The sequence below is a fragment of the Fundulus heteroclitus genome, chromosome 18 (assembly GCF_011125445.2).
Source record: "Fundulus heteroclitus isolate FHET01 chromosome 18, MU-UCD_Fhet_4.1, whole genome shotgun sequence".
NCBI classification, from domain to species: domain Eukaryota; kingdom Metazoa; phylum Chordata; class Actinopteri; order Cyprinodontiformes; family Fundulidae; genus Fundulus; species Fundulus heteroclitus.
The window spans coordinates 24514679-24529454 of record NC_046378.1 but is presented as its reverse complement, the minus strand read 5'-3'; the positions used below and the strand labels follow the sequence as shown (position 1 = coordinate 24529454).

General features: G+C 38.0%; 1 protein-coding gene and 1 pseudogene across 1 annotated transcript; both read left to right on the top strand.

The window, feature by feature from the left end:
• Nucleotides 1-8050: 8050 nt before the first annotated feature.
• LOC118556585 (P2Y purinoceptor 12-like) lies at nucleotides 8051-11399 on the top strand. Its single transcript, XM_036150223.1, has 3 exons — nucleotides 8051-8150; nucleotides 8441-8694; nucleotides 9979-11399. The coding sequence occupies exons 2-3, from the start codon at nucleotides 8449-8451 to the stop codon at nucleotides 10804-10806; spliced, it is 1074 nt and encodes a 357-aa protein (XP_036006116.1). The 5' UTR covers nucleotides 8051-8150; nucleotides 8441-8448; the 3' UTR covers nucleotides 10807-11399.
• Nucleotides 11400-11419: 20 nt separating this feature from the next.
• Nucleotides 11420-14762, top strand: LOC118566768 (annotated as a pseudogene).
• The last annotated feature ends 14 nt before the right edge of the window (nucleotides 14763-14776 follow it).

The window sequence follows — 14776 nt, the reverse complement described above, 5'->3', positions numbered from 1 at the left end:
AATATCCTATAACAGATAAACAGCAATAAACAAGATTAAAGTGTGTTTTCCTTCACAACATGGCAACAAAACAATTTAAAAAGATGAAGATTCAAAGTTTGTACAGAGTCCGTGGGCTTTGGTATGAGCCCCTTTGCGAGTGGTAGAGCCAAGTTACATGAAGAAGTTGTCCTTTATGAGTCATAGATAACAGATAATGAGGTAATGAGGTAATAAAGTTCTTTTGTGTAAAGATTTTAGGCTTCATTTACAGAAATGTGCATTTAGATGTTCTGAGATAGCAGTGTGCAAATAGGCAATAACTTAAAGTGATTGTAATGTATGATAGGCTTTAACACATTAGATGGATTGTAGCATATGATTGTAACATGTGATGAACAGTTGATGGAGAGACTCTCAGCAGGGGTCTGTCGCCCTCTGCTGAGAAACTGCGGCAGTAACAGTGGGGTGATTTAAAACTGTTGGATTGCAGTCTCCCATCAGGGGGCGATAGCCCTCACAGGTCTTGGAAAGAAGCTGTTTCTAAGTTTATTTAAATTAAATATTGCATTTCAGGGAACGCTGGAGATAGGCACCAGCAACCCCCGCGACCCCATGAGGGATAAAGCGGTTTGGAAAATGGATGGATGGATGGATTGCATTTCAGGGACAATAGTTTTCTGACACCTTTGACCACTTGTCTGTGCATATTGATACTTCATTTTCACAGCTTAGACCTGTTTAATACTGTTCTGTATGGCAACACCAATACATTATTTACCCTTACTTGTTTAAACAACTTGCTTATTACAGGATGAACAACTATTAGTATAATCATGTCATGACAGACCACTGACCCAGTTACAGATACAGCATCCTTCACTCATGAAGCTACGCATCTTAAAGCTCTACTGTATGCTTTAGAAAGTCTTTGTGGTCAGATTTTCCACTTCTTTTTAATTCCATAGCAGTGAATGGTACTGGCCCATATGAATTTTGGTTTGCAAGAGAGCAGGAGTGAGAACCCACCTTTCCACTTTTTCCACCAAAGATCTCAAAAAGTAAGAGATCAAAACAATACAAACTAGCTTATTCAGAATACAAAATAAATCAAACTTAGTAGCAATAACTAAAAAAAACACAACAAACACAACCCTGTCATTTGGTCTACTTTGAAACAACACAAAGGTCTACAAAGTGTCAGTTGTGATATTTGTCAGGTCTCTAAATACAGTAGAAACAGGAAATGGTTGCATTCGGGATTGGGTTGTGTAAGTCAGGTAGCGCTATGTGGGTCATTCTTGAATGTACATGCCAGACATCAGACGCAAGTTCTGCTCAAACGAAAGCTGCTGCCAGGAAAACATCTTCATGAGCAGCAACCTGGAGCAACTTCGAGTCAACAACACTGTTTGCCAAAGGACACTGAAGTCCAGGAGCCAGTTGGATCCTCTGATGGACCTGTGAGGATCAGTATCTGTGTGCTTATGCTGTTTTGATCCAGAGAGTCAACTCACCAATACTGGACACACGGGACTAATAAGAGAGGAAGGAATGTTCTAAAGGCAGACATTACTAATGTAGAACTTAGCATGAAGCCCGGCAGGAATAAAACTGATGGCTGTGTCTGGAAAGTCAGCGAAGACTTTATCTAAAATGTAAAAAAAAAAAGATGCTTTAAATTAAATGGTGCATGAGAGCAAACATTGAAGAATCAAATACTAGAAACTCTGCCTCTGTCACAATCTACAGGTGTTTTGGGTTTGGTTTCCTATTGTGTTTGAGTTTTCAGTGTTTCATTGTTGTTTATTTATGTTCATTTAAGTCTAGTTCAGGCTTTTCTGTGTGGTTTCTTAATTTATTCTTGTGCTCTGTCCTTTTGAATTATTGGATTTATTCCTCTTAGAACTTTTTCTTACTTATTTTTAATATTTCAACTCCTTCTGTCAATTAGTTTCTTTCCCCCAGCAGCTCCACATTTCCTTTGCTTAGCTCCTCTGGTTAATTTGTTATTTCTCCACCCCTACCCCGGTATTAATTTTCTGTGGTTGTCATTTCTCATCACTGGATTCTTCTGCCGGGTGCCCTTTCAATGCGCTGTGCGCCACCTACCTCTGAGTTGTCTTTTGCATAATTAAAAACTCACAGCCACTCACTGCACTCAGGTCCTTCACTACCACAAATCACGCCAGCAGCTCACAGTATGTATTCCAAGCTTCATTCCATGTAACTGGCTACAGATTTGTCAGCGTGGATCCATATGGAAGGCAGACCTGCTGAGACCTACACGGAGCAGTACATCCGCAGCAGCAGTAGCTAAAGAAACTTCATACTGTCATAACAAGGCTTGGCCTCCACATTTTAATTGTGCATGCAGAAACACATTTGAAAGGCTGCCAGGGGAAATGTATACACATAAACTTGCACACATAGACAGGCGCAAAAGAAACCACAACCATGGGCCCACCTTGAAATTTCACTGCTGCATATTTCTCCTGTCAACCTGACAAAATGATCGATCTTTGCCTGTCAGCAAGGGCAATGGGTCACCGCTAAGCCTAGCACTGGATTTCCATCAGCCAGCCGCTTTGGGCCCATATTGTAGCTCTGGTTGGCTTCATGGTTTCTAAAGAGTAAAGGGTTTCTGTCACTTTTCCCTGAACTTCCACCACATATGGATTCTGAAAGGGCTCTAAAGGTGAGTCTCAATGGAGAGCAGATTAAGCTCTACCCACTGTGATTATTTTGACTCTGCAAGCTGCAGCTGGTCTTGTGGTTTAATGACTGTCAGAAAGTGAGAGAAGAAGGTGGGCACTTAAATGCCAAGTGGTGACATGGGAGTCGTTTTTAACCAATGCACCAGCAGAGTGAGGAAAAGCATGTGTGGGTTGGAAACATAAAGCACTTTAAATGGAGGATTTAGAGAGATCAGGTTGTTTTGTGTGCTTTAATACTGCCACTGGTGTTTGCAAAAGTTACAGAAAACTGATACCCATGCAACATTGCTTATGTTGAAAACTGTGCATTCACATATTATTTGAGTATGCTTTGGTCTTAAATCATTAATGCAAACTGGAATGACAGAAAAAATATGTAGAAATCACCAACATTGGCTTGTTGGTGATTCCTGACCTGTTTTATTTGCCACTTGTCAAACACAAGTAAAACTCAAAAAGCCATGGCCAAACAGACATAGAAAAAATATGAGTTTGTTAGGATTAATAGGTTAAATACAACATGATCAATTTGTAAGGAGAAGGAGTTGATGTTTTTTGAATGCCATATGAAACAATGAAAAACAAAGCAGGCAAAATAAAGGAGCAAAAGTAAAGACAATTACAATAAAAATATATATATTACATACAATGCTTATTTAAAACAAATACGTGCAAAAACATAAAAAAAACTAATAAAACAATCTCTGACTTCTGTGGAAAGCTGTAGTTCATGATCTGTTGGAGCCAAGAGTCTCTGCATATTTCAGTTTCAGTTCCTTTATTGCCCCTGTGGAAGAAATGTGTTTTGCTGCTAAACATTCTGATACATGCATACATATATACATCACAACACAGATTTGCAACATCAAAAATACTAACAAATAAAAATTCTATCAAAAGAAATCTATAAAAAGAAAAATCTAAAGAGAGAGAGAGCTGATTGCTGTAGGTACAACATGGTTCTTCCATCTGTTGTTTTTTATCCTTGGAAGCCTAAACCTGCTCCCATAGGAGATAAGGTGAAATGCCACATTGAGAGGGTGGTCAGGAAACTATAAAATCAACTTGGCTTGAGTGGTACGACAAGTAAAAATTCCATTCAGAGGAGGTTGGGCAACATCGATTATCTTATTTGATGCCTTAACAATTTAGTTTAGTCTGTTTTTATTTTTGAACACTCAGATTACTGAACCAGGCAACCATAGAGAAGGTTAAAATAGATTTGATAAAAGACCTATAAAAAATCCTTCTGCTTACACTAAAAATATTTAACTTCCTTAAAAAATACAATTGCTGCAACCCTTTTTTTATACATAAAGTCTGTGTTCATGTTAAACACCAGCTTATTGTTGAGGATTGTACCCAAATATATTTGCAACCCTCTTAATTTCAGTGTGGTTAATCAGTACTGGAGTAGGATGCTGTCGAGCTTCACAGAAGTTAATGTCCATGTCTTTCGTTTTTAAATATTTAGTTTCGGATCATTTTTGACACACCACTGAACAAAGGGATCAACCACAGGGCCATGTTCAGTCTTATCCTTCTGCAGAAGACCTTGAAGTTTTAAAGAAATTTGTTTATGAGATCAGGAGCATTGAAACTAATGGGTAAAGCAGTATCTGAAAACCAGGAGTTTATATCTGACAGACAACTGTGAAATAGGGCCAAGAGCATCTTAAGGGCCACTTCCAAAAATTCTTCCATTTTACTACCAGGGAGCCTCTGCGATGATTTAAGGACTGGTGTGATATGATCCCTTTATCTGGTGTTGGTTAAGTTGCAAGCAGAAATCTGGAAGAGCCGCAACTGCCTGAATGATATATATTTCAGAGACCTGTACAGACACCAGAGCAATAATCTAACTAATTGAAAAGCATGCGATTGCTGGTCAATGACGTGATTTGATAAGAATGGCAATGTTTCAAAGCTTGCAGTTTAATATAGAGAAGCACAGTATGTTTTGTTCATGCTCTGTTGTTTGCCAAATGAAGTGTAGTTGGGTGATACTGAAACGAGAGAGAGAGACGAATATATACATATATATATATATATATATATATATATATATATATGTATATATAGAGAGAGAGAGAGAGAGAGAGAGAGAGAGAGAGAGAGAGAGAGAGAGAGAGAGAGAGAGAGAGAGAGAGAGAGAGAGAGTTTAGTCAAAAATATATATATATATATATAGATATTCACTGTCTGTAGTACAGCATCAAGACCGGCCGGATCTCTTTACCGGTGTTTATAGTCACTTATTTAGAGCCCAAATAAGTGACTGTATGTTCAGAAACAAGCACAAGAAAACCAGACACGAAATTTAAAAGTGCCAAAAAACATTTTGCATGATTATCGTAGCTATTAGCAGTAGCTAATGCATGAAGGACATGTTTACATTGTCACACTTAATACACTCCGAGGCTTCCATAGAAGCTATTACAGTGAAATTGTTTGTCATTTAGGGAGAAAATTGTACACACTGGGGCCTTTAAAATTGAGCATGTTAAAAATGCATTAAACAGGCAGTTCAATAAATAAAATGTATCATATATATATACTGAACAGACTGGCGACCTGTCCAGGGTGTACCCCGCCTCTCGCCCAGTGTACACTGGAGATAGGCACCAGCACCCCGCGACCCCATGAGGGATAAAGCGGATCAGAAAATGGATGGATGGATATATATATATTGAATCAATAACAACAGATAAGATTTTAAGTTTGTTATAAAGGTTGGCATTGTGTAAATGCAATACGCCAAGAGATGAAGCTGATTCCAAAGAATAGTGGCCTGAAAACTAAAAGCTCCTCATCAGCAATAGAAATTGTAGCTATGATTCCTGATCATCCCCCAATGAGAGCATGAAAAGCTCTAAAATGTAAAATGTCTAATATACAGCAAACCTTACAGTTTCAGGTCAAAAGCAACTTATCATTCTGGTCATAACCTTCTATAGAAGGTACACCTCACCCTGTGTTTAATGTTTACTTGTGTCTCTTGTCCTTGCAGCCCTTAGTCAGTCAAGTCAGATGGCCACTCTTGGTGAGCCTGGTTAAAAGTTCAAAGGGAAGACGTTTTTTCTCCACTTTCACCACATGCTTAATCAATATAAGTAATATTTTTTTCTATCCAAAAACATCGTCTCAATGATTGGCATTTTATGATTTGGTGAATTTATCTGTATTGTACTATATATGCATTGAATTAAACCATGTGTGATTGGTTTTGAATCTAAATTTGAGTATTTACTGCAACTGTTACTGCAACAAATAAATTCGGACTGGATTTAATTATTTATTACATATAAATAAGCCCCTTAATTCAAATAAATTGAATTAAACTGAACAATTAGAACGTTTACAAGGAATAGAACGAAACATTGATATGAAATCAGTCATCCACTGGATAATATGTACTTGATTCACTTCTGATCTAAAGCAGATGTGCAGAGCTCACAGCTGTGAGAAACATGACTGGACGTACAGTAAATTTGAACAGACAGGAAACTGATTCCAGATACAACACATTGAACATATGAAATTTTGCTGACATTCAAAACCTCAAGACCAAAAAAAAAACTCTTCACACTGGAACATTTAGATGATCTTTCATTAACAAAATGAATGAATCTTTGAAGTACCAGTCTGGTTTTAACAGCAGGAATCTCAAGATAGCCACAGCATTTGGAAGGGGCAGAAAGACAAGGGTCATGTGAGAAAAAGAAGAAGTGAAAAGCAACATGTTCAGGAACTGGTTCCTAGTCTGTATATAGATGCATAAAGGCTTACTCTTGTCTACAATTTATCCAGAATTAAAAAAAAAAAAAAAAAAAAAAAAACATCAATGTAGTTAATGTAGAATGGGACCTGTTTTTGTTTTGGTTAGGTCTTGAATACTGAAACGGTTAAGACACAGTTGGTCATTCATAGATAAGACTAAGTTCGTGGAAGTACCATGCAAGAGTTTCCACATATTCAAATGGACATGCGTACTCTATGATTGTGTAATTCACTTCCTTTGCAGATTGCAGCTAATTACTTTTACAACTGCTGACAAATATGTGTCACAATGATAAGTCTCAAGAAAGAGCAGGTAAAAGGTTTACAATGTAAACTAAGGAGTTTGTTTGACACAATCGCTTAGGGATTTTACAACTGAAAGGACCTGTAAAGGCCCAGAGTAGAGAAACGTTTTATATTCAGTAAACAGGTCCCAATGAGTGATGTTATGTCTTAAACACAGTTGTTGCACAGGGAATTTGAATTAGCTAAAATGTAATTTACAAGCTTATTCTGAACAAAAAACACCAATGACAGTAGTTTTCTAAACTTCAATAAGGTCAAACACCAGCAATTACAGAAAAGGAAGAAGTGGAGTTGGTTAATAATTTTAATTACTGAGTAACTATAGGAAATACCCTACTCAGAGGTTATACTTCTAAACATTCAGAATAATGGACATTTGGACTTTTTCTTTACAAGAACAGGCCACTTACCATTTACCATAATCATTAATTTCCTGATATTATTTTTTCAATTATGTCAAAAAAGGAAAATGTGTGTTTGAAATTTTGCCTTAAAATACATCCACGTGTTCAATGATTTATCTCAAATCTGTGAATCCACCTACTACAATCTAACAAAGACACAATTCCATGTTATTGTCTTTACTAAATTGTTTAAAGCCATAGTACTCCTAGTATTAAAATAATTTTAAAACATGTGAAAACAAAATTGTCTGTCCATTCTGGCATTTAGACATTTCAGAAATCCGTAAATGTCTTAAAGAAAAGAAACGTTGGTTGAAATAGTTGAAAGTTCAGTTATAAAAGCCCTTATTGCTTAAACATTAAAACACAGTATATAATAATTTTCTGTAAGCTTAAAAAATAAGTTGGTTCCAAATGTTTAAGTGGAGTTATTAAATACTTCTTAAGTGCTGCAGTATGAATGGGTCAAACTTTTACAAACATTTTTTAAAAGGGGCATCAGGAGCTACATCATCCGGATACAGTCGTATTTCACAATTGCTTAGAATGAGAAACAAGTTACAAAGAGGAAGCACATGTCTCTATAACAGAGGTCAAATGCTTTAAAATAAACACTGCACACACGTTACTGAAAATAATTTAGTGTTTGATAGATGGTACAGTTTTCATGTTTCGAAATTCAATTTTAAGAGATTCGGGTAACCATCCCCTACATTACAAAAACCTCCAAAGTCTTCTAATTAGCTGTTTAAATGCACTCAGAAATGGTATTGTGCAGTTTTTGTTGTCACATGAAAAAGAAAGGAGAAATGAGAATGACATCCTGTGATGACCCAGTAACAAAATCCTGTTTAGAACAACACATGCACGAACCAGCAGAAAGGCCACAGAACATGCCATCTAGGCAGGATACTGAGGAGAGAGAGCAAGACATCGCACTGATACGCATCATCAAAACTATCAGGTTGGTTACAGAAGCTTACACTAAATTCATGACAACAAATCTGATTTTACTGACATAAAAATTTTTTTAAGTAAGAAACCGATCCTGCAAGTTTATTAAGGCATTTGAACTCTGGATATTAATCAAATGCTACATAAGGCTGTGTTCAATTCTACATCTTCAGCTACTGTTAGACTAAATTGTGTTAAAGTTAAACAATATTATAGCTTTAAAAAATGTGAAACAGTATCTGCGTTTGTCATGATTTTTTTTTTTCTAGATGACTCACATTTATTTGTTCTTATTTTTAGCCACACATATGGATGGAAATATAACCTACCCCCTGCTCTCGAGCAATCAAACCAACAGCACCTGCTCTCGTGACAACTTTTTTAAGACGGTGGTTTTACCCGTTTTGTACTCTTGTCTTTTTCTGGTGGGACTCACTCTTAATTCTGTGGCAGTGTGGGTGTTTTTTCGCATCCCGTCTAAGTCTCACTTCATTATTTACCTGAAGAATATTGTTGTCGCAGATGTCGTCATGACGCTGACGTTCCCCTTCAAGGTTTGTCATATTTACATCCAGTAGCTCGTGTAAAAATTCTGCAGCTACTACGTGTGTTGGCACCCCTGGTAAGGGAGTTTTAAAAAAAACTTAAAATCAATCGATCTATGGTTTTTAAAGACAATACATTTGACTTAAGAATTTACAATTATTTCATAAAATTATTAGTTCCACATGATTTTTATTTGTTCCACAATTTTTTTATTTAGTATTTTTTATAGTGATCAGGGAGTCAGAAAAAAATCTCACTGGTAATCAGGTTGATAAGATTAATTTGCTTCAGATATTCAGTTCAGAAGTGAAGCTTATATATTATCTACATTCATTACACATAGAGTCATAAATCTCAAGCTTTTTTTCTATCATTTTCTTATTAGTATGGCTCACAAAAATAAAAACCTAAGATTTAGTTTCTCATTGACACCTTCCACAAGAGGGTAAAAAAAACCATAAGGTCAGCGCTAAAGGAGCCGGTTGTTCACAGAGTGTCATCTGCAAAGAAAAGTAATGGAAGGTTGTGTGGCTTTATGGTAAAAAAATGCGCACAAGCAGTAAGGATAGCTGTGATTTTTATCGACTTGTTAAAAAAGCAGATTTAGCAACTTGGAGGAGATTCATAAAGTGTGGACAGACGCTAGTCAGTACTTCAAGAACCACGACACAGAGGTATCCAGGACATGAACTACAACTATTGAATTCTTTGTTTGAAGCTATTCCTGAGTCGCAGACAACATCAGGAGCATCTTGCTTGGGCTAAACTGAAAATAAAATCTGCACTGTTGCTTGGTCATGCCAAATCCTCTTCTGAGATGAAGTAAATTTTGGATTTGATCTGGAAATTATTGTCTGGAGGAAGAGTAGAGAAGAACAGAAGCACTCAGAAACAACATATTTTGTGCCATTAGCTGTACGCCACAACTATCAAAATTACCAGAAGAAAAGCTTGAAATATATGAGGCTGTATGTAATAAGTTTTTTTTTTTTTTTTGTCTGTCCCTGGTGCCAATACATGTGGCAGGCTGCTTAAATATTTTATCTTTTAAGGTGTTCAGTATTTATCTCGTTTTAAATTCCTGATGCCAGAAATATTGAGTCAATTGCTCAACAAGTAGAAGATTCTGGAAATCTGGAAATAATAAATCATGGGTGAATGTGTGGGGTAAAAAAAGTGTTTTCTCCATTTAATGAATGAGATTCAGTAAGCTCCAAATTAACTCAGCTTGTGTGAATATAAAATGGATGTCAACAGACGAAAACCTAAAAGATTCAACACTATTTTCGCAGATGCTGTCAGACTCCAACATGGCGCCATCCTACATGAAGATCTTTGTGTGTCGAGTCTCATCTGTGTTGTTTTACCTCACAATGTACATCAGCATTCTTTTCTTTGGGCTCATCAGCATCGATCGCTGCATAAAGACCCTGATGCCGTTCAGGGGCACCAACTCGGCCCGGCTGGCCCGCAGGAAACTCCTCTCAGGGGCTGTCTGGAGCTTTTTGCTGATTCTCTGTCTGCCGAATGTGATCCTTACACGAAAATCCCCAACTTCTCCCTATTTTAAGTGCGGTGATCTGAAGACAGAAGCTGGCCTGTTTTGGCACGAGGTGGTAAATCACGTCTGTCAAGTGGTTTTCTGGGGAAACTTCATTACTGTGATAATATGTTACACTCTGATTTCCAAAGAGCTGTACAAATCCTACTCACGCACTAAATCCCACAGCACTGAAGGGACAATATCTTTAGCAGCAAGAAGCGAATCAACTCGGAAGTCTCCCCAAGCCAAGAGAAAAATGAATGCAAATGTATTCCTGGTGCTAGCAGTGTTCTTTGTGTGCTTTGTGCCGTTTCACTTTGCCCGAATCCCGTACACAATGAGCCAGACCAGAGGGGTTCTCTTTGATTGCAAGTTCAAGCTTTTCTTCTTTCAGCTAAAGGAAAGCACACTTTTCCTCTCTTCCCTAAATGCCATACTGGACCCTCTGATCTACTTCTTCCTCTGTCAGTCCTTCAGGATGACTTTGTTCAAGACCCTGAGGCTGTCTCCTGGTACCTGCAGCTGGTTAACAGAGAGAGGGTCAGTTAAAGACACATACTCATCTGCGGCCTCTTAAAACCAGCGGGCATAAGTTAGTTCTATGGTAGGGCACAGAAAATGTAAATTGTATGTTAACAGACTACAGGGCACCTAAAATGTCCAGTTATTGAGAAATAGAAGTTCATTTAGCATTGTGACATGAGAAGATGTATAGTTTGAAGAAGAAAAAGAAACATAACCAAATATACGGTGAGGTAATTATATATAAACAAATCACCCAAAGAATAAAAAAAAATCAACATTTGTTTAAAATGTTTTTCTTGAAAAAGGTTGCAATGGATGGGTCAGTTTCCTCTTCCTGTTTTTAACAAGAAGTATCTCCTCTATATCACCGTGCCGACTGAGGATAACGAAGAAGAATGAAACTTGTTTTAGGGAAATCTAATGAGTGAAATATAAAATATATGTGTCTGTGTGTATGAGATCTCACACTTATTTCACTGTGTGTTTTATAAGGTTGTGTTGTAAATATGTTTTCCCTTCTGATTAAGTTCTAAAGACTTTATGTCTTTTTTTGTTTTTGTTTTCTGGTTGAGTTGTGCCACTAACCATGAGCCTTCTGTTGATGTTACATAATACTTTATTAAACACTTTAAAAATTTAATAGTACCTGCTGTCAGACTCCAGATATGTACGTGCTTGTTCACCCAAACTGCAACTTCATCAACTACATGGCCGTATCAGAGTTTATGCAGTTATCTTTGGTGAAGATGACTGGCTGAAGTTCAAACTGAGCATTAGAATAGGGGGGAGATGACTACAAAAAGAAAACACACAAAAAACATTGCCAAATAAAACAATATAAGCCAAGCATTCATCCTGATAGAGTTTATATTGTCCTTTTTGAGCCAGATTATTTTTTTTTGCACAAGGCACGATTAGCAGACATAAACATTGTTGTGCCGCCTGCCAGCAGTACCAATGTTACTATCACAAAGCAAGATGGTGACAATTGACACGGCTGCTTTAAGAGCCAGACCATCCTGCAATGTTACAAACAAAAGTTACAGAAACTGCTGATCTACTGGGGGTTTTATCTTCTGCCCTCTCTTGGCTTTACAGACAACTGTCGAAAAAATTATTAAATATACAGCAGTTTGCTGCACGAAAATGCTATGTTGATGTGAGAAAAGAGAAGACCAGACAGGTTACAGGTGATAGAAAGGCAGTTAGCAGAAGCTTAAATAACCACTTGTTACAACCAAGCAACGGAGATCACCATTTCTGAATGCACAGACATGTCAGCCTTGCAGCAGACGGGCTTCAGCAGCAGCGGCCTTTCATTTCAGTTTAGAAGAGAAAAGTGAGACTGAAGTTCACACAGGTTTTATCAAAATCAAACAATACCATATTGGAAAAATTTGCCTGGTAAGAATAATCTTGATTTCACTTGAAACATACTGATAATAGGGTCGGAATTTGGCATGACCAGCATCTAAGCATTGATTCACAAAGTAAACAGAGCTACAAAAGCTTTAGGGAACATTAAGGTAAAACAGCAAAGAGCAACCATCAAGACATAATCATAGTAACAGGAATGTCCAACACGAAAGGAGAGCAAACCAACCTCTTATGATCTATATACATTTGGATATAGATCACATTTCCAGCATTCATTGGGCAAGAGGTGGGGTAAACCCTGGAGAGGTCGCCACACAGGACAACCAACCGTGCACAGACACATTACCTTCTGGAGTCGATTTAGACAAATTAACCTAACATGCATATTGGACTGCGGGGGAAAAGCAGGAGTAACCAAAGAAACCTCACGTATGCATGGGGAGAACACGCAACCTACGCATGGGAAAAACCCCAGGTCAGGTTTTGATTCCAGGATTTGCTTGCTCCAAGGCAACAGTGCTAAAAAAACTGAGAAACCAAAGAAAACCAAGATAATGAATGTTAAAAAAAAAAAACGTTGGCAACAAATGAGCAACCTCGAAATACATTACAAAGAATACAAAGAAACACATGAGAAATAAGTGAACAGGATGACAACAGAATAGCGTTGGGTTGAATAAAACCTGAATATGAATATGACTAAGGAAACTTAAAGTACAAAACGTAAGAAACCACTCAAACGCAAAAACACCACAACACAGAACACCACAGCGACAAAACAAATGTAAAGCCCTACAGAATGCGATGGTATGACTGTGTGCTGAGGGGGATATTTCTTCAAAAACAAATGATAAAACTATGAGGTGCAGAAAATGCCAAAACATAAATTATTTAAATAAGTATCGGGGGGAACACATGTTGATGGGGAGATCCCTCAAGAGAAGACAGAAAATACTGCAATTGTGTGTGTGTGTGAAGTTGAGTGGCATTGTTAGTATTTTGCTGTGCCTGTATGACATAGCCATCAACGTGTTTGATTTATAGAGTGGGAACTAGAACAACAACTACTACATAATTTCCATTCCTTGGTGTCAGGAGTGGATGTTGCAGGATCAAATGTCAGGGTGCATTCAAATGCTCTGGTTGGACACTGCAACAAAGGTTTTCTCACCTAATGACAATTGCAAAGCAGATATGGCTGGGAGAGCTGGAATGAAATGTAAAGCAGGAGTCATTCCCCTCCCTTGATAAATCAGTAAGTTGTTCCAGCCAATTTCAGAACCTGGTCCTGACCCTCTCCTAAGCTGACGTAAGTGCAGTCTAACTCTTCTAATTTCACATTGTTGCTTTAGTCAAGATGTTTTGTTGCAAGGCAAGGCGAGTTTATTTATAAAGCCCTTGTCAGTAACTAGGCGATTCAAAGTGTGCATGCAGTTCAGTGTTCAAGTGTACATGAAAAAAGCAAACATTACAGAGGAAAGAAAGAACATTACAGAGACAGAGAGAAAAACATACAGAGGAAAGCACATTGCAGTGGAGTAGTAGCAGCAGGCCAAGATATAAGACAAGTTGGACTACAAACTTCCATATTAACGTCTAAAGGCAACTCTAAAGCTTTGTCTTTTAACCTTGATTTAAAGGAACTCGTGGTTTGCAAGGACAGACTGGCGACCTGTCCAGGGTGTACCCTGCCTCTCACCCATTGAAATGCTGGAGATAGGCACCATCACCCGTCGCGACCCCATGAGGGATAAAGCGAGTGAGAAAATGGATGGATGGATGGATGGATGGTTTGCAGGGACAGATTAGTTGCAAGTTAATCAATGATGATCAAAAGAAGCAACTCAAATGCTTTTATTATGGTTTTATTTGTGCATTTCTCAAGCTTGTTCATTATTTTCTGTTTTCAAACAGATTTTGAGGAGGTACAAGCAGGCCTCCACCATCCATGACTGCACCCCTTCAAGCTTTGAGACCGTGAATATTGTTGTTCCCTGTCTTTTGTTCATCGTGTTTCCTGTTTGCATTATTACCCAATGGAGCTGCAGTGCTGGTGCCCTTGGATCTCTGGTCAGTCTCCACCTTTATAGAGTATCTCAAAAACGTTCTGGTTAACAGTGACCGTCCCTCCACTGGCAGCAAGCCTGTTTTTTGGGGGCTAATTTTCACATTAAAGTGTTTACCTGCCATTACTCAAGAGTCATTTTCTACACTAGTTTGCACAGGAGCGTTCCCTCGATGGGTCTTATCACGCTTGACCACTTGCTCCAAATTGTTTGGGCTAGTGGAAAGACACTGGGACAAAATTTGTCCCCGTTTGTTTGGGGTGTGCTATTTGGGGGTACAGCTGTCCCAAGTATCATTCTAACTGATGAAACTCTTCATAGAGACTCAGGAGAGATCTGCTTGTCTCCGATGGGTCCATTTGGATTGAGACTTGAGAGCTATGTGGTGAGCTTTATGGAGACGCTTTTTCTGTTGCTTTTCAGTGAGCTGATCGTCCTGCTATATCTAGATCACAACATCCAAAGAAAGAAGACAAGAAAGAATGCCTGCCTGGATCTATTTATCTATGTTCATATGTGCAAGGACTACAAAGAAAAAACGACTAACACGATAGGAAAGGATTAGGTATCTGTATTAAG

Bases quoted from the DNA above. Each gene is read 5' to 3' on its own strand.
- LOC118556585 (XM_036150223.1), top strand. From the start codon at position 8,449: ATGGATGGAAATATAACCTACCCCCTGCTCTCGAGCAATCAAACCAAC. The intron at 8,695-9,978 runs GTTTGTCATATT...CTATTTTCGCAG, and splicing joins CGCTGACGTTCCCCTTCAAG to ATGCTGTCAGACTCCAACAT.